We start from the raw sequence: 18,184 nt of genomic DNA, 5'->3' as shown, positions 1-18,184 counted from the left end.
AAAACATTACTGAAACATTACTGAAAATGATGGCTAGATTATCTTTTTCATAACTGGAAATAAAAAGTGCTTTATACGTACTAAAATGAGAACACCCAAACTGCAACCAATTATTATTTTTCACTCAGGCTGTAGACAATTACTGCAGTGCCACATATCCTGAGTAAGAGCCTTTAAATGTCTTTGATAACACACTGATGTTCAATCTCAGTGGGAGTCAATTAGAAAAGCTGTGAAGGCATCCAAGAGGGTCCTGTGAGATTAATGTGACACTCAGACATGTTTGGTTTTTAGGAATAAAAGCGATACATCAAATTAGACCATGATTCCGCTTCATATTTAAGCAGCTCATCCATTACATTTATTTAGTCATGGTGGGCTGAAGTAAATATGCTCTTTTATTGCTGGAAAAGAAGAGTGCTTTATACATACTGAAAGGAGAACACCCAAACTGCAATCAATTATTTTTCACCTATTAAGCATCCCTAATTATATTAACTACCAGTTCTTAATAGCCAGCCTGGAAATGTGCTAATCACTAGCTTGACGCAAATCCTGCACTCCGGGAATTAGAGCTGATTTATAAAAAGAATCCACGGAGAGGGAGGTTGATTACCATTGCACTGTTCTGAGCAATGAAAAAGAGAGACAGCCATACACTGTCAAGCTAATTCCATGTTGCCTATTTAAACTGTGGGCTTCTTTTGACAAGACAGACAGAGTATGAAAAGAAGCAACAAGCCCCAGTTGCGCTGATTAATATTTTAATATTTTCACTAAGGTTAGGTGGACTCACTTTTCATACTTTGTTCTCTCTGTTATTTACTCATCTAAACTGTCCTCTTACTTTGCAGCAGGAATTGTTTGCCTTTTTAAAACTACTCTGCAACTTTTTGAAGGTTAACCAAAACTTACAATTTATATTATGATAAATAATTAAGTTTTTTTTTTTTTTTTTTTTAAACATGTTAATGTATATCTTGATATGAAAAACCTGATTACACTAGCCTGATTACTCCGGAAGAAACCAGGAAACTGTGGCTAGTAAGTAAATGTTATCCAGGTTGTCTCAATGTGAGTCGAGTGCAGATGTGAGTTGCGCATGCTCCTATTTAAACAGTTTACAGCATAACGTGTCATACTGAAATTTGTGAAATCAATAAAATAAAAAAAAACAATAACAGAAGATGGAAATCATTTGAAAAACATTTTAGCTATCTACGATTGTTTGATTGCTAACGTTAGCTCAAAACGCCATTCAAGGTGACAGCCTTTGTTGTGTTTCATTGCTAACTAGCCAGCAGTCATTTCAAAAACGTTTTAACTATCTAGGATTGTTTGATTGCTAACGTTAGCTCAAAACGCCATTCAAGTGACAGCCTTTGTTGTTTGATTGCTAACTTGTAGCCAGCAGTGAATGAATTTCGTTATGTAGGTCCATTTTTATTGTATTGACATTACAGAAGTCTCTTGTTAGCAGGTTCTTGTAGGCTACTTGTCGCAAAGTGACGCATTGACACAGGTTTCTGACAATTCTCTGCCGTGTTTGCAGGTATGTCCTGAACTTAAGTTACATTGTAGTTAGTTAGTAATTCAAAATGAGTGTGATATGAGTGATGATCATCATGCTGAAAGGGAAAGTCTGATCAGACGCAATTCAATTTTCAATTTTATTTATAGTATCAAATCATAACAAGAATTATCTCAAGACACTTTACAGATAGAGTAGGTCTACACCATACTCTTTACAAAGACCCAACAATTCCAGTAATTCCCACAAGAGCGGTGAGGAAAAACTTCCTTTTAAGCAGAAACCTTGAGTGGTGAGGAAAACTTCCTTTTAGGGAGAAACCTTGGACAGACCCAAGCTCTTGGTGGGCAGTTGTCTGCCGGTGCCGGTTGGTGGAATGATGAACAGTGGCAATTTTAGTCACCAGCATAGCTGGACGTAGCAGGGCACTGTGCGGCATAGCAGGGCGTAGCAGAGCATAGCAGGGCATAGCAGGGTGTAGCAGGGTGTAGCAGGGTGTAGCAGCTGCAACCATGATTTAGGTGCCAATCTAATTCAGGGAAAACTGCGGGGCGAGAAAACATAAGGGTTCCAGGGAACAAGATCCCCAGAACTAGGTTAGTAACAAGCATTTGCCCACAGATGGAAAGAGATGCAGAAGCTACTCCAGCAGTTAAGACAGCCAGAAACCAAACTGTTATAGTCTATATGGGTGGTTAATTAATTTACTTTATTTAATTTATCATAGAATGCCTGCACTCTACTTTGGCAATCATTTGTTTAATATTCAAAAGAGAATAAGTTGGAAGAGTGGTTCACTGGGTAGAGCAGGCGCACATATACTGAGAGGTTTATGCCTCGATGCAGAGGTCCAGGGTTTGAATCCAACCTGTGACGATTTCCTGCATGTCTTCCCCCTCTCGCCCCCCTTTTTCACCTAGCTGTCCTATCAATTAAAGGTGTAAAAGCCCAAAATAAAAAAATAAATAAAAAATAAGCAAACACATGCTGTATTTGACAGTCAGACAACACGGCACAGCAGCTGAGATCTAAGGGAGATTATACCACAAAGGCCCTGATATCCCTAAATCCTCCCTACCAAACCCACAGAGTATCAACCCGGTTTACAGGCAAACAAAGTTTTGACCTACTCGGATGGATGGCTTGATGGATGACTGGACAGGGACACTGCTTGCAGGGAAATGATGATGGAACGTTATGGCAGCGGTCCTGCTGGGCCGGAGGAACTCTGTTTCCTCAGCTAGTTATTTCCCACGGAGTGGCAGCCAGGCTGAGCTTTGGGGTCACCACCAGACCGTTAGCGAACGTGTTAAAACCAACCCAGTCTCACGTCAGTTCGTGTTGGCATTACGAAATTAAATCTATTAGAACGTGATACCATTACGTTATTGTGAAGATTTACGTGTTGGGGTCACGTTTTTTATACTAATGTATTTCAATGAGAAGCATCTTACGTAATCACAGCACGAAACTTTCTGCCACTTGGCTGCAGCAGAGAAGCTGGATACAGCTTTGATATTATTGGTATTTTTAGCCCAATAACCGCTGTTTTAATCAACATTTATTCACCAGATCTTATCACGGTTTATATGTATTTCTTTTAATGTTATTATTTCGGTCTATTTCGGCCAGGGAAGCTGGATTGCTTTGTTGTTTATTGATATTTTTAAAACTATAACGCTACATCTTTCAACATGTATTTAGCTGTTATCATGGTATGCATTTCTTTATTTTAATCATATTATTTCGGTCTTATTACCGGTGAAATATTACAGTAAATAAGACAGAACAGTAGGCTACGATATAAGCCGAGCTGGGCGCATTCAAAGCCGATGTCCCACGATGCAATGCGGGCATTCATTCACAGAATCAGACGGCGATCAGCGTGTCTATATCGCTTCAATGTACGTAAGGGATAATGTAGAGCGTTGTTATAGCGAATACAACGACGGGGTGATCAGGACCCCGAAGCCAATCTTCTTCTAGCGGATTTATTGATAGCTCTCCTCCGGAGGGAACAAAACTGCGTCCTTGGCAACGCTCTGCTATGCATGGCAACGCTCTGCTATGCATGGCAACGGTGTGTTATACTTAGCAACGGTCTGTTATCAAGAAAATAACAGACCGCATTCTACATTAGAATATAAGCAAGCCATGTAATAAATATATATAATCAGTGGTTTTGTCAAAAGCAACAACACGTTGCTCAGTTTTGTTCCAGTAAGTTATGTAAGTTATAATAACGTTTAAAAAAAATCAGCTGAAGACTCCGTAAGTGACGTCGTAATTACCGCTCGGCGGGTTAAGGTTAGAAAAGATACAAATACATAATATTTGTAATATTGATGTTTTTGTCTAACGTTGTATTTGAGGAGTTAAACAATAAAGATAGCATCAATAATAAAATACAGTTTCATGTATTGTGTGCTCAGCCGGCCGGCGGGCGGCATCAATCTGAAACGGAATGAAGCCCAGTCACGGCAGACAGCAGAAAGAGGAGCCGAACACGTCCTCCCACCCACCCCGGAAGAACTACAAGTGCTCAAGCTTTGTAACAGATGTGTACACAAACGTGTTTTGGCATTTTTGGTACACTTCTACCTCAGCCTACTGCACACAGACACAAGTACTTTTGCATATTCTGCTAAAATAGAGACCAGAATGTGGTGCCATACCAACAATCTCATTCAAACATTTCACAAAATGAGGAGTTTCATTCATTCATTTCATTTATTTATATAGCACAAGTAAACACAACAGAAGTTGACCACTGTGCTTCACATAACAAGAGTCAGGAAAGATAATAGAATAAAACATCCTTCAGACAGCAGAAAACATAAATAAAAATAAGAATTTAGAGAAATGCATGCTCCAAGAGATAAAACTTTAGTTTGAATTTAAACTCCTATAAAGAGGACAGCAATCTCAAGGAGACGTGGAGGCTATTCCACAGCCTAAGACCAACAACAGCGAAGGCACGGTCTCCTCTTGACTTTAGACGCGAGCGTGGCTGGGACAGATTATAGTTGCTCGTGGAGTTGGTCATGACATGGGTCAGAGGGTATCAGAGGTCATAAATGATGAACCAATCAATCGGCTCTGCTCCTGCACCTTGGTGTGTATATACAACACCTTTGGCTGGAAGGCCCGTGTTGAACATACAATACATGAGACAAATACATGAAACTGTATTTTATTATTGATGCTATCTTTATTGTTTAACTCCTCAAATACTGACTGATTGCCGTCTGATTCTGTGAATGAATGCCCGCATTGCATCGTGGGACATCGGCTTTGAATGCGCCCAGCTCGGCTCATATCGTAGCCTACTGTTCTGTCTTATTTACTGTAATATTTCCCCGGTAATAAGACCGAAATAATATGATTAAAATAAAGAAATGCATACCATGATAACAGCTAAATACATGTTGAAAGATGTAGCGTTATAGTTTTAAAAATATCAATAAACAACAAAGCAATCCAGCTTCCCTGGCCAAAATAGACCGACATAATAACATTAAAAGAAATACATATAAACCGTGATATAAATGAATAAGTGAATAAATGTTGATTAAAACAGCGGTTATTGGGCTAAAAATACCAATAATATCAAAGCTGTATCCAGCTTCTCTGCTGCAGCCGAGTGGCAACAAGTTTTGTGCTGTGATTACGTAAAATGCTCCTCATTGAAATACATTAGTATAAAAAACGTGACCCCAACACGTAAATCTTCACAATAACGTAATGGTATCACGTTCTAATAGATTTAATTTCGTAATGCCATCACGAACTGACGTGAGACTGGGTTGGTTAGAACTGGTGCTTGAGCTCTGACTTTTGGCTAGTCAGAACACGAGGTTAGAGCAGAATGGTATTGTTGAACTGGAGCAGTTCAACAATACCAGACAGGGTAGAGACGTTTGAAAGTCTGATAACTAATTTGGGGAACTCAGGATGCGGTTTTGCAGCAGTTGACAATATTTTGTACACTATCACTTATTACTACAAATTGCTGCAAAAAATTTAATATTTGAGATGAAAATACCATCGTCAAAGCAGATTTGTGATGTATTTGAACTTCTAGAAGTTAGACTCACAACCCAGCTCTGCTTTGTAACCATAAATAGAGTGGCAAAACTTACTTTGGCATGTATATGTAATCAGATTATGAGTCATTTGACTAATTGATTCAGCTAAGCTTGATCACTTCTGCTCACTTCTGTCTCTTTAGTCTTTATATATAGTTGGAAAAGCATATTATTTTACAGCTGGTTTATTGAAATCCATTGAAGAGACCCAAGGGTAATTACAAAAACATAAATCTGTAAATGACCTCCTGCCTAATTGAAGACTCAATTTCATCAACAAATTACAGTGAAGAAAAGTTCCACGTTTTACTATTGTACTCAATTATTTTTGTAAAGCAGATTATAGTTGCAAATACTGTAGTTAAAAGGGAATGTGTGTTTGATGAGCAAAAGCATGCAAACCTACAACAGAATGCAATGGACTGAGACATTTTTGAGGCAAACATGCCACAAAACAACTCTTTAAGCCCTAATATCTTCTTAATAAAACAAAGATTCTCAACATCAAACTGTCTTTTCATCTTTTGGTGTCTTGTGATGATGATCAGTTTGATGGGCTTTGTTACGGACCGTCTGGTGTAGGGTTGGGTACCGAATGCGGTACTTTTACCGGTACCGACCGAATCACGTCTGCACTACCGAGTATTGGTTCACGTAAAATCAAACTGTGCCTGATTTCGGTACCTGAGAGTAAACGCAAGCTTATCTGTCCTCTCTGAATGTTGACAGAGAGCAGAGCTCCGACACACACATGCGCACGCAGAGGTGCGGACGGAGTAAACTCGAGTAAACTACGTGGGCTCTGCAGTTTTGTTGAAGTCCCAGTGAGTCACGGCGATGCCGATAAAGTGGTTGCAAGTGTGGTTACAGTTTTTCAAAACTTCACGCAGACAGCGTTTGCTGCAATATGATATTAATGGCGAGGCGAAAGCAGTCGCAGTGCTGTTGACATTACCCTTCCTCTGAGACGAGCAGGCACAACGGTGGTTTCTATGCCCTGATAATAGCCAACAGAAAATAAAACAGGCTAAAATATAATAATATACAAATACAAGAATAAAAGTTGAATAATTATTCAATTTAATAGGTTGTAGGGACAAGTTTGGGAGGAGAGAGGGAGGGGTTTTATTTTTGTTTGTGTTTAATTTCTAAATAAATAACATAATGTTCTAAGTAAATAGGTTTGGAATTATTTTTACATCTGAAATATTTTTTTTTTGTAATTACAGAGGGAAAGTACCGAAAAAGTAACGTTGGGTACCGGAACCGAATTCCAGGTACCGGTATCGGTAGTGGTATTGGTTCAGATGCGAAAGGTACCCAACCCTAGTCTGGTGTGCTCCAAAGATCCACTGATGTGAAACACCCCTTCACTATATCTATAATCTGTATAAATAGACCTACTTACAGTGGATTCTGATTAAATAAATTGATGGTGATCATTTAAAACAAGTAGGATAAAGAATTTAATATAGTATTTTTCTGTCCTCAGCTGGCGAAAAGGTCAACAAATTCATGTTAACCTTCAAGAGAAAGTAGCTAAAATAGATTTACTCTGACAGCTCTCATTCCAGCCTGTACAAACAGTTTGAAATGCAATCAAATGTCATCTGTTTCAAGTTGGCTTGGCAGTTGCATTTATTTTTAACAGAAAGTTTCAGTCATGTCACTTGTCTAGGCTGCCTATGTTTACTGGGAACCAAGAGTAGAAGTTTGAATCCCACATCTTGTTTTTTAATAACATTTTACTGTGACATAGACTTTCTCTTTCACCCAGACACTAAGGCATGCAGCTTTTTGCTGCCTGAGTGTGTAAGGCCAAAATGTTTTAACCTGCCAATACACCTTGTCCAAAAGTATTTCATTATTCTATTTGTTGCGGAAAAATTAGCAATACGGGACAGGCGTCAAGCAGTGAGAATGATTTTGTGGTCCTCTCACTTAGATTTCAATTACATTACAATTCCCAAATGGGGTTAATGAATAAATGGCAATAGCAAGAAGCTTTCAATTAGCTGCCTCAAGCACAATCACTACTGTATAATCTTTCCTACACCCTTTTGTTTTGTAATCACTACCATCCCTGATTCCAAGCTGTACTGCAATCATAAATAAGTCCAGTACATGTTTAAAGCAAAACACCATGTATAAAAGCAACGCTATTTTATTACAATTGTAAAAAAATAATACAAATGTCCGTCGTGCTACATCAAACTACTGCTTCAAAAGGAATAACATATTTAATCAAAATTGATCAATATTTGATATTTCTGATGGAAAAACCATTAAAAAAATCTGTTTCTTGTATGTGTGACAGATACTGTCCTCATTTTCATGCTAGGCCCAAGTCCTCCACGCATGAAATATGTATTATGGCCATGTGGAAAAAAAGAAAACAAAGACAAGAAAAACAAAATGCAAATTGATTTGTTTTGACTAAACTTTGGGGGAATTAATTCCCTGCACTACAAAGGAGATAAAGCAAGTGGTGCGCGTGTTGCTTTCTACTCATCTCGACAGTAATAACCTGTAATGAAGTTGACAATCAGAGACAAATACTGACCTCTACTGTAGCTGCTGTGCTAAGTCAAGCACCCAAAGTTTAGTATAAATACGCACTGTACTGCAGTACATTCAATTGTGATTACAAGCATTCTGTTAATCTAGCAGGTCTGCTGAATAGACATTAAATGTTTCTGGAAATATTGGTGGGGACATGTTTAATCTGTTAACCCTTCAAAGTGAACAACAAGTAACTTTTCTAAGAGGCCTCAGTCTTCAATAATCATCTTGCCAAGTCAGTAAACCCTGTTGAAGTCCTTCAATGTAACATCACTACTGTATCGGCATGGACATCCATCACTTCTACACTGAATATCATCTGTCTTGATGCACCAAATACATTTACAGTTACTTCAGATCAACGCACCGTGGACCCGAAGTGCTGACGGCGAGCAGTCTCATTTGGATGTTCACCTCACAGCTTTCATGTGAAAGAATTGTCATCCATCCTCTTGTCCTCAGTAGTAATAGCTTCCGAAAACTGCCACCACACAGAACAAGCTGTCCTGTACCCAGAGGTAAAACACAGTTTATTGGAGAAAAGAAAAGAGCTCCCCCCACCCCCGACATCTAAGTGAAGAGAACAAAGACACCTACGTTCATGAAGACATCTTCTGCATAGTTGTCTGTGTCAGCATCCCACAAACACCTTGAAGACATCCTGGTAAAACACATGAGACGGTCATGGATTCAATTTTAAAGGTCTAAACTACTACTTAAAAAAACCTTTTACAATGTAATGCAAAATACCCTTTAAATCAACACTATTTTTTATATTTGTTTTATATTAGTTGTTTCACTGAGTCAGAGGGAGGTTCCAACTCTGGTATTTTTGAGAACTTCATTTACATACAAGAGGTAGGCAATATATTAATAACACCTATTAATATAATTCAATCTAATAAAACACTACTAAAATACAGACACAAACATTAGTTGAGTCAATACATATCTGACAGCACTGATAAAAATCCAACATTGTGGTATTGATTTATCTAAGTTTACCTCAACTACCTACATAACCACTACATTTTATGTCACCATTTTTTTTAATTTAGCAGGGTATTTATTTACTAACTAGGGGTGTAGGAAAAAAATCAATACACTTGAGTACTGCAATATTTTATTTAGCAATACTGTATCGATTTTCAAAAAAGCAATATCAATTAAAAAAGTTGCTTTTCTTTTAGTTTATGTGCAAAAATATTCACGTAAGACGTTTATGTTGTGTTTAAAGACCCTACGGCTAGATGGCTATGCTGAGACGCACCACTAGTGTCCTTGCCTAACAGTACCTAGCAGTGCCTGACTTTTTGCTAGAAGCTAACAATGTATCTATGGCTGAACTTTGGCCTACTTTAGCATATACAAATTCACTCACTAAGAACCTGTGAACCACAATCCCAAACTGGCAGTCTGATTTTCTGTGTATTGAATTGTTTACCTAAAGTAAACGTCTGACTTTTATGCACACAGTTTTTCTAAAATTATACTTTAAAAAAATCCCAATATATCGCCTTACACACAGTATCGAAATATATTGCAATATATTGAATCGTGACCCATGTATCGTGATACGTATCATATCACCAGATTCTTGCCAATACACAGCCCTATTACTAAACATTAACATTGATGATAAAAATGTGAAGAGTCAATATTAGCTACTAGCTACTAATAACACAGCAAAAAAGAAGGCTACACATCAGGAAATACGAGTTAAATAATGCTGTCGGCTCACTGAGTCATTGAATGGAAAAATGTTCTTGGAATTCTAAAATATCTCTTCAGGACAGCAGAGAGGTAAGGAAAAGGTGTGCTTATACTGCTAGAGATTCTGTGAAATACTGTACATATAGTGTGCTGTTATTGCTTCCCTGGTCTTGTGGCTTATATTGCGGCTTGAGCATCCTCTAATTTGCTTACATTTTCTGTTAATTAACTGATGAGTTAAAAATCAAAGGTTGATGGTAAGAAGAGCCAAAGTTAGAGATAGTATCCCCACTAAAATAGTGTAGTTTTATAAAATGTAACAGCTGTTTGTTTACTACTAGCAAATTATCACTCACTTGACTCCTTGTCCTCGTTGTTCTCCAATGACAACCTGAACGACAAGCTTATATCTGTCAAACCCTGCATCTGTTAAAGAAGAGAAATGAACTGTAATAGTGTACCTCTGTAATTGTGCAACATTTTTGCAGGGACAATACAGGGATGGATACTAATATGTTACACTTACTGTGTAGCATTTACTAAGATAAAACATTTAACTAGTAGGACTTGTTTTAATAAAGACATGTTATTTTGTTGACTATATTTGTAATGACAAAAATTTAGTTTTAAACCATTTTAATAAGCTTCACTCTTTTGGCTATATTTTGTATTTAGTTCACATTGCACTTGGTTTCCTTCTCCAAGAGATTCAGCATTATCTGCCCGGCGATTTGATTTTGCCCTGCATCTCAAGATTGAGCTTGGTCTGGTGATAGCCAGACTAATTCAGCATGGTTCTGGTGATACATTTCCAAAGTAATCTAGGTTACCCCAAAAGGTTCAATCATTACTTTTTCACCATCTAATTTTGTTTAGTTCTATTTTGTTGGAGGCTCATTTTGCTTGCTGTGTATTCTGCCTACATCAGTTTGTGAATTAACACAACTGAGTAACTACTTCTGTTTTCTTACTGTTATTCAAATACAGTAGGTACAGGTATGATAGTTTTTGCTTATATTTACTGTATTTACAACAGTACTTGAATGTTCGGTCCTTTTGAGTTATAACACAAGAAAGGGAGAAAGCATCTGTCACTCACTCTTCACTTTGTCCTTAATGCCATCTGCCAGTGAACGGGACAGCTCTGGGACCTCCTCTGGATCATACAGCATCCCAGACAGTCGCTCCCTCACAATTTCACGAATGCACTCCTTCACAATGGCTGGCTTAAACCTGGATGATTAAACAATGAGCAACAAAGCAGGAGATTAACTTCAATCAGCTCCCACAGGCCACAACTGATCAACCTCTATCAGTACAGTATGGGTGAAAGAGCTGTAGAGCTGTTGTGTAAATCTGATGGTTCTATTTTTTTTATTAATGGCCCACACGATAGCTATTTGAGTAACGTGTTTTACATTCTGTAGCCTATATTTTATATTCTTAATCTTATACTTATGAAGTACGTACTTTATATTCTAATTTTAGATGTTTGTGTTTTAAATGGAGGGCCTAATTCTAACCCTAAACAGTGAAGCAGACAAGTGCATTATCGTTACGACTTATCACTTAGCTAACATTAATAACATTAGGCTGGTGTATTGACAGTATTGACGCCAATCTTGACGGTTAATGTTAAAATGGCACAACACGTTTAGTTAGTTACACTAAAAAACAACTAGCTAAATAGTGGCTAACTGAGCGAACAAACCATATATCGCTAGCTATCGTTAGCTATCTAGCTAAGTTAGCAATAAACTCGCTGGCTAAAAGCTATAACTTCACCTGTAATAAATAATATTTAACCATTTTGACCAACTCACTTGTACTGATGATTAGGTCGTATGAGGTATGTATTGGACCCCTCCATCGCACGTCAATAAAGTAACGCTAACTAGCTAGCTAGGTAAAACCATTGAACCATATAGCTACAACCATAATCGTTGCAGTTTCATCCGTTACCATAGCGACGTAATTTCCTATCTTCCGGTTTCAAAATAAGAGTACGGTAAATACGTTTGTACTGGCATCGCTTACCTAACTTCATGGCGTAGGCTACTTAGTTAACCACTTATTGAATATTTGTTTTACGTTTAGCTATATCCGATTCTAATAAAGCCTTTTTCATTTCACCTCATTGCCTTTACTTCTACATGAACTGGTATCAGTCCAGGGTTGGTATCCAAAAATGTAACCCATGGAGCCAACTCACTACCATCTTCATCATGATTTCTGAACTCCTGCTTTCAAGACAAGGCCTCATCATCAACTGCAGCCAAATCAGAACATCTCATTTGGCTGCACTTACCTGAGAAAAGCAGCACAAAAGTTCACTGATTTCAGAAGCAAATTGACTACTTTCTGGTTTTAAAGATCAGTCTCCAGCTTTGATAGCATAGGGATAGCACTATCTTGGCACATTCTCATGATGCTCACCATTCTCCCATTCTTGCTTGTTTTGGCTAAGATAGGAAGGTTAGATTTAAATGACACAAAATTAAAAGGAAAAGGTAAGGTATTTCCACATTACACTTATTGAAATCCACCAGCATTTTATCAGGTATCTCATATAGGTCAACTTAAACTATCTGCATCAAGATTTTTACCAATCCAACATGAGTAGTTAAATGCAGAGCTGAACTGCACCAGCGAGTCAACCAACACAAATCCAATAATTTTGTTTAAAACATGAAGATATATTAGAACAATTAAAGGAACTCATTTTGAATTCCAGATCAATTGTGCAAACGTCAGAAAGCCAGAGGGGTAAACATGTGTGCTCAGTTTAATTGTCTGATGTTATTGCAGCTAATTGTTGAACATGGTGTGATGCATTACATTCAGTATTGATCATTATCTACAGGCCCTTGATGATGTACAAATTACAATACCAGTAATTGAATTAGGCATACTCTCTGATCTAACATTAAAACTTAATGTTTGTATTGGTTTGTTTAATGAGCCACTGATAAGTGTTTATGTGCTTCTCCTGGAAGAGATTACATGTTTATGAGTTAATTGTTTAGTGTTAAGCACCATTGACTCTTGTAGTACCTTCACTTATAGCTGAATGTTACGCAGGATAATGTGTAAACAGCGAGGGCAGCCATGATATTGGCATCAAATAAAAAAAAAATGTAAAAAAGATTTATTGCACAATCAAGCCTGATAAAAACTTTTAATCTCTTGTTTCTAATGATACATTTTCAGAAAAAAAAGAAGTTAAAATTTAACTTATAGTTGAAATGGAACTATGCACAGTAGGAGGTAGATATTTTAGGAGTGATTGTTCTCATGGAAACAATGATGACAGTGGATCGATTTCAGTAACGTAAAATTACTTCTGCAAAATTATGTGTATGTATTTAAAAAATATATTGTAAATATTATTCTTAATCTGCAAGATAAAAGACAAAGAAGACAATGTTGCATGAATACAACTGGAAATTGTTTCAGTTTCATTTCTTTTGCAGTCCTTCACTAGTGAGTGCTTTGAAGAGATCAAAACTACACCCGAAACTTAAGGAAACCAGGTGTACACTTTTAAGTTTCATTTCCCCTTAACTCTGTAATGATAGACTTATGGTCTCTCAACCTAGGCATGATGACTCATTCTCACAAGTTGTTTGTATACTGTGCAGAACAGCTGTCAGTGTTTTGTATCTTCCTGATCCACCAGCACCACTGGAACTGACAGGATGGCAGAGCCAGAGTGGACAAGTATCTTCCAGATTACAGCAAGGGATCTTAAAGACTCCTGGCATCTGGAGTTTGATGAAAGTATTGTGCCTAACCGCCAACAACCGGGCTGGAAGAAGTCTATTGTTTATACAAGTGCACGGTCAGTGTGATGGACTAATGTTACGTATGTATGTATGTTCAGTATGGTATATGCCAGGTTAATATACTGTAAATGTTAGTTTAGTCAGTGGATGCTTTAGGCTTATTAAGGTATGAGTGTATGTCTATGTACATGCATTGTATAAGTTGTGTGGACAAAAATCACACATTATGGTGACTTACTTGTGTGTATTTTGGGGGGGAAAACTGATCCCCACAATGTAAACCACTATATTTTAGGGAACAGACTTGTTTTGGGTTTAGGTTAGGTTTGGGTAATGGTCAGGTTAGGGTTCAAGGTATCAATGTAAGTTAATGCCATGTCTAGTGTGACAAAAGCTGGGTTATAGAGTTATAGTTATATTGACGAATAAATAATGTCATTGGTAGAGTTTGACCTCAGTTGATGGCCAAAGAACCATAGGTCTTGCAAAAATGTCAGAACAAAGATTATTCTGCTGCCAAATGTTTCTATAGCTGATACTTGAGTTTTCAGTGTGACTTTGGTTGGTTGTCATTTTGTTAAAGGTTCAACTGCAGCGAGTGTGGAAGACGCTGGTCTTCCAACAAGGTGATGGTGGTCTGCAACATGCGCCGGGCATACGGGCAGGGCGTTGTAAAGCTGAGGCCCTCCCGTCAGAACTGTAAGATTTGCAGCGACGCTCCGATGGAGAAGCCAAGCATCACCTCAGAGAACATCAAACCCCTCCTGCAGAATCTGGTGGAGAAGATAAGAATCAAATGCTACAATGAAGACCTGGGCAGAAAGAAGAAGCCCTTTAGAAGCTTTGATGCCAAAAGTCCCCATGAGCCTGCTCATTGTGAGGCCTGTATGCAGGGCATCTGTCCAAAGACAAAGTTATATTAGCAAAGTGTCAGTTGTATTAGACTTTCCCTCCTGTCATTCTGTTACATTGTATTGCTTGCATCTTTTTTATATGATAAAGTGCATGTAAGCTTTCATAAATGATTTATTCTTGTTGTTTTTTTCCTGTTATCAATTTTCTTTAAAATGTTATTTTGTCTTTTCAAAAGCATTAAACAAGCCTAAACAGAAATTTGTTAGATAATCAAAGGTTATGCAAGTAATAAACTAAATGTATTTGTGATTCATGGTGTGGGTATTTTGTGTTTTCAATTAAATTGGTCTAATTTATTTATAATTTGTAAAAAAAAATATTTGAACGTGCAGGTAAATATTTTAGAAAACTGGGATATTGTACATACGTATACATAAAACCAGCAATGTTAAGCACCCTTTACTTACACTTGTAGTTCCTTCACTAATAGCTGAATGTGACTCAAGATAATGTGTAAACAGTGAGGGCAGTCATGATATTGGCTATGTATAAGAATTATTCATTGTACAATCAATCTGATAAACACTTTTAATCTCTTGTTTCTAATGACGAACAGAACAGAAATTAAAATGGGACTTTAAGTTGAAATTATGTCATGTACAGGAGAAGAAGGTAGAAATGTTTGAGGAGTGACAATCATTTCTCTATGTGGAAATGATGAGAGTGGATCAATTACAGTAAAGTAAAATTACTTCTGCAAAATTATGGCATCTGTTTGAATAAAATTATAGTATACAGTATATTAGTGTTCATCTGCAAGACAGAAGACATAGAAGACAAGGCAGCATAATACCAGCAAGTGGCAGTGTTGCATCACTACAACTGGAAAACGTTTCAGTTTCATTTATCTTACAGTCCTTCACTTGGGAGTTAATCCACACATATCTTATATGTGTGATATATTAGTAAATTAAAAGACTTCCACCCAAACCCACACAATTCTTTTTTTAAAGATTATTTTTTGTGCTTTTTTGCCTTTATTGTATAGGACGGCTCAGGGCCGGCCCTAGACTTTTGGGGGCCCTAAGCAGGATTTGGTTTGGGGACTCTCCACATTGTAACATGTTGCCACTGCACTTGGCACTAAACCAACTTTTATCGTAAATAATAGTTTAAGCACTCTTAATCTACAAATACGCATTTAAAGACTAATGTGAGACCTATTAGCAGCAACACTATCTTTAAATAGACCGGCTCTGTTATGAGCTCTATTGTGGGACATTTCAAGCGCTCTTGGGGGCCCTCTGGTAGCCACGGGGCCCTAAGCAACCACTTAGTTTGCTTATGGGTCGGGCCGGCTCTGGGACGAGAGGGATGACATGCAGCAAAGGGCAGTGGGTCAGAATCTAATCCGGCCCGCTGCAGCAAGGACTGAGCCTATGTACATGGTTGCATGCTCAACCCGGTTGAGCTACCAAGGTGCCCCTAACACAAACAAGCAAGTTACATTTTCATTGCATAGGCTTTCCCTCTCTTTATTTCGGTGTATAAACAAAACTTAAGGAAACCAGGTTTACACTTTTAAGTTTCATTTTCCCCAGACTCTATAATCATGATGAGTCATTCTCACAAGCTGTTTGTATACTGTGCAGATCAGCTGTTGTCTCATCTCTTCCTCAGCCACCAGCAACACTGACACTGACAGGATGGCACAGACAGAGTGGACATGTATCTTCCAGATGAAAACAAAAGATCTTAAACAAGGAAACACCTGGCGTCTGGAGTTTGATGAAATTATTGTACCTGACTGCCCAAACCCAGGCTGGGAGCAGTACATCAGGAACACATGTGCAAGGTCAGTGTACTGGACTACTATTAATCACTGTAGCTGTATATTATCTATTGTATTTGTTACTTAGGTTAATATAACTTTTAGTTTAGTTAATGGATTTGATTTATTAAGATATGTGTGTGTATTTATATGCACTTGTACCACTGTAATGTTTTATATATAAAGTTTTGAACAAACTGATTGCTATCTAAAGTGTTGGTGGAGTGATAGTCGCACTCTCTCAGCTTTTCCTGTTTTTTGGTGCACTAGTGCAACGTCTAGTAGTTCTACATGACGTATATAGAACCTTTAAGTTGTGTGGACAAATATCTTTGTGATTTGGGGACAAAAACTTACATTTTAGGGAAAGGATAAGGGTTAGGTTAAGGTTAAGGAAATTATATTAAGTTAATGTAATGTCCAGTGGGACAAAAGCTGGGTTATTGTAGCGTTAGAGTTAAATTGAGAAACAAAATAATGTTATTGGTAGGACCATAGATTTTGAACGACAGATAAAGAGTGTCATTTTGTTAAAGGGCCAGTTCATACTTTCTTTCTTAGACCTAACTGTATCCTATGTAATTTTCAAGGTTCAAATGCACCAAGTGTGGAAGAGGCTGGCCTTCCAACCGGGTGATGGTGGTCTTTCACATGCGCCTGACATTCGGGCATGGCGTTGTCAAAGTGAGGCCCTTCCGTCAGAATTGCAAGCAGTGCAGCGATGCTCCAATGGAGAAGGCCAGCATCACCTCAGAGAACATCGACATCCTCCTGGAGAATCTGGTGGAGAAGATAAAAATCAAATGCTACCATGAAGACCTGGGCAAAAAACAGAGGCCTTTTATTAGCCTGGATGTCAGAAGTCCCCATGAGCCTGCTCATTGTGAGGCCTGCATAGCAGGCATCTGTACAAGGAGTTGAGCTTGTGTGGCTTTTAAGCCAGCCTTGTTAATAACTTAAAAGAATAATTATTATTTGTTAGCTCATATTAAGAGTCATAATAAGACTTCCTCCTATTATTCTGTTTCATTGCATTGTGCCCTTTATATATATATGAAATCAAGTGCATGTAAGCTTTCATATTTGGCAGTCTTTAAAATATTAATTGGTCTGCCTGCACAAAGCATTAAACAAGCCTGTTTACAATCAGAAATGTGATAGATGAATAAAGCATATACAAACAAAAATCTAAATGTATTTGTGATTTGTAGTGTGGGTATTTTCTGTTTTCAAATAAATTAGTCTTATTTATGTATTAGGTAATGTGTAAATATGACGCTAAATGAGAGGAGAAGAATTCAATTTACAGTCAGTCATCTCAGTTCGTAAACATAAATTATCCAAATCCAAATACAATCAGCATAAAATACTGTAAAGGTAAAATAAACAGGAAAATAATAATTTAAACAAAGAATAAATAAATGCAAAGGTGACAGACTTCACTAAAAGTGGTGACAGCAAGTGTTCTTAATTAAATAGTTCTGGGTAGATATTAGTTGCCTTTCTTATTTGTTACCAATTTAAGAGACTCAAAGTAAATTTCAATTCAGAATAGTTTAAAGAACGGAAATGTTGTAATATTGTAGTTACATTTCAATAAAAAGTTATGTTATTTGGGATAAAGTACCATGATGAGTCTGGTGCTCTTCAATCTATTAACCATTTCACCTTAAAGGTGTAATTCAAGTCCCAGAAGTCCAGATGCATCATATTTTTAGATGATGGTGTCTATTTTTTCATTCAAAGTTCGTGAATATTCCATTTATGTCTTTACATGTTGAATTATGGACATTAAGGGAGAGGGCAGGATAATTTTTGA

General features: G+C 37.5%; 3 protein-coding genes across 3 annotated transcripts; 2 read left to right on the top strand and 1 right to left on the bottom strand.

Moving 5' to 3' along the window:
• Positions 1-6,828: 6,828 nt before the first annotated feature.
• On the bottom strand, positions 6,829-11,891 carry dynlt2b (dynein light chain Tctex-type 2B). The gene is made up of 5 exons (XM_028587832.1): positions 11,718-11,891; positions 10,994-11,127; positions 10,251-10,320; positions 8,779-8,842; positions 6,829-8,687 (listed from the first exon to the last, which is right to left on the bottom strand). The coding sequence occupies exons 1-5, from the start codon at positions 11,762-11,764 to the stop codon at positions 8,640-8,642; spliced, it is 363 nt and encodes a 120-aa protein (XP_028443633.1). The 5' UTR covers positions 11,765-11,891; the 3' UTR covers positions 6,829-8,639.
• A 1,561-nt stretch (positions 11,892-13,452) lies between these two features.
• On the top strand, positions 13,453-14,843 carry LOC114561936 (receptor-transporting protein 3-like). The gene is made up of 2 exons (XM_028588111.1): positions 13,453-13,735; positions 14,263-14,843. The coding sequence occupies exons 1-2, from the start codon at positions 13,593-13,595 to the stop codon at positions 14,600-14,602; spliced, it is 483 nt and encodes a 160-aa protein (XP_028443912.1). The 5' UTR covers positions 13,453-13,592; the 3' UTR covers positions 14,603-14,843.
• Positions 14,844-16,159: 1,316 nt separating this feature from the next.
• LOC114561953 (receptor-transporting protein 3-like) lies at positions 16,160-17,558 on the top strand. Its single transcript, XM_028588130.1, has 2 exons — positions 16,160-16,389; positions 16,956-17,558. Exons 1-2 carry the CDS (start codon positions 16,241-16,243, stop codon positions 17,284-17,286), a joined length of 480 nt encoding a protein of 159 aa, XP_028443931.1. The 5' UTR covers positions 16,160-16,240; the 3' UTR covers positions 17,287-17,558.
• Positions 17,559-18,184: the final 626 nt, after the last annotated feature.

The sequence above is a fragment of the Perca flavescens genome, chromosome 9, assembly GCF_004354835.1.
Source record: "Perca flavescens isolate YP-PL-M2 chromosome 9, PFLA_1.0, whole genome shotgun sequence".
Classification (NCBI taxonomy): Eukaryota; Metazoa; Chordata; class Actinopteri; order Perciformes; family Percidae; genus Perca; species Perca flavescens.
The sequence above is the reverse complement of the archived record's forward strand: the minus strand, read 5'-3'. Positions and strand labels throughout refer to the sequence as shown.

Bases quoted from the DNA above. Each gene is read 5' to 3' on its own strand.
- LOC114561953 (XM_028588130.1), top strand. From the start codon at position 16,241: ATGGCACAGACAGAGTGGACATGTATCTTCCAGATGAAAACAAAAGAT. The intron at 16,390-16,955 runs GTCAGTGTACTG...GTAATTTTCAAG, and splicing joins ATCAGGAACACATGTGCAAG to GTTCAAATGCACCAAGTGTG.
- dynlt2b (XM_028587832.1), bottom strand. From the start codon at position 11,764: ATGGAGGGGTCCAATACATACCTCATACGACCTAATCATCAGTACAA. The intron at 11,128-11,717 runs GTGAGTTGGTCA...TTAATCATCCAG, and splicing joins CGACCTAATCATCAGTACAA to GTTTAAGCCAGCCATTGTGA. The intron at 8,688-8,778 runs GTAGGTGTCTTT...CTCTGGGTACAG, and splicing joins CAGAAGATGTCTTCATGAAC to GACAGCTTGTTCTGTGTGGT.
- LOC114561936 (XM_028588111.1), top strand. From the start codon at position 13,593: ATGGCAGAGCCAGAGTGGACAAGTATCTTCCAGATTACAGCAAGGGAT. The intron at 13,736-14,262 runs GTCAGTGTGATG...ATTTTGTTAAAG, and splicing joins ATTGTTTATACAAGTGCACG to GTTCAACTGCAGCGAGTGTG.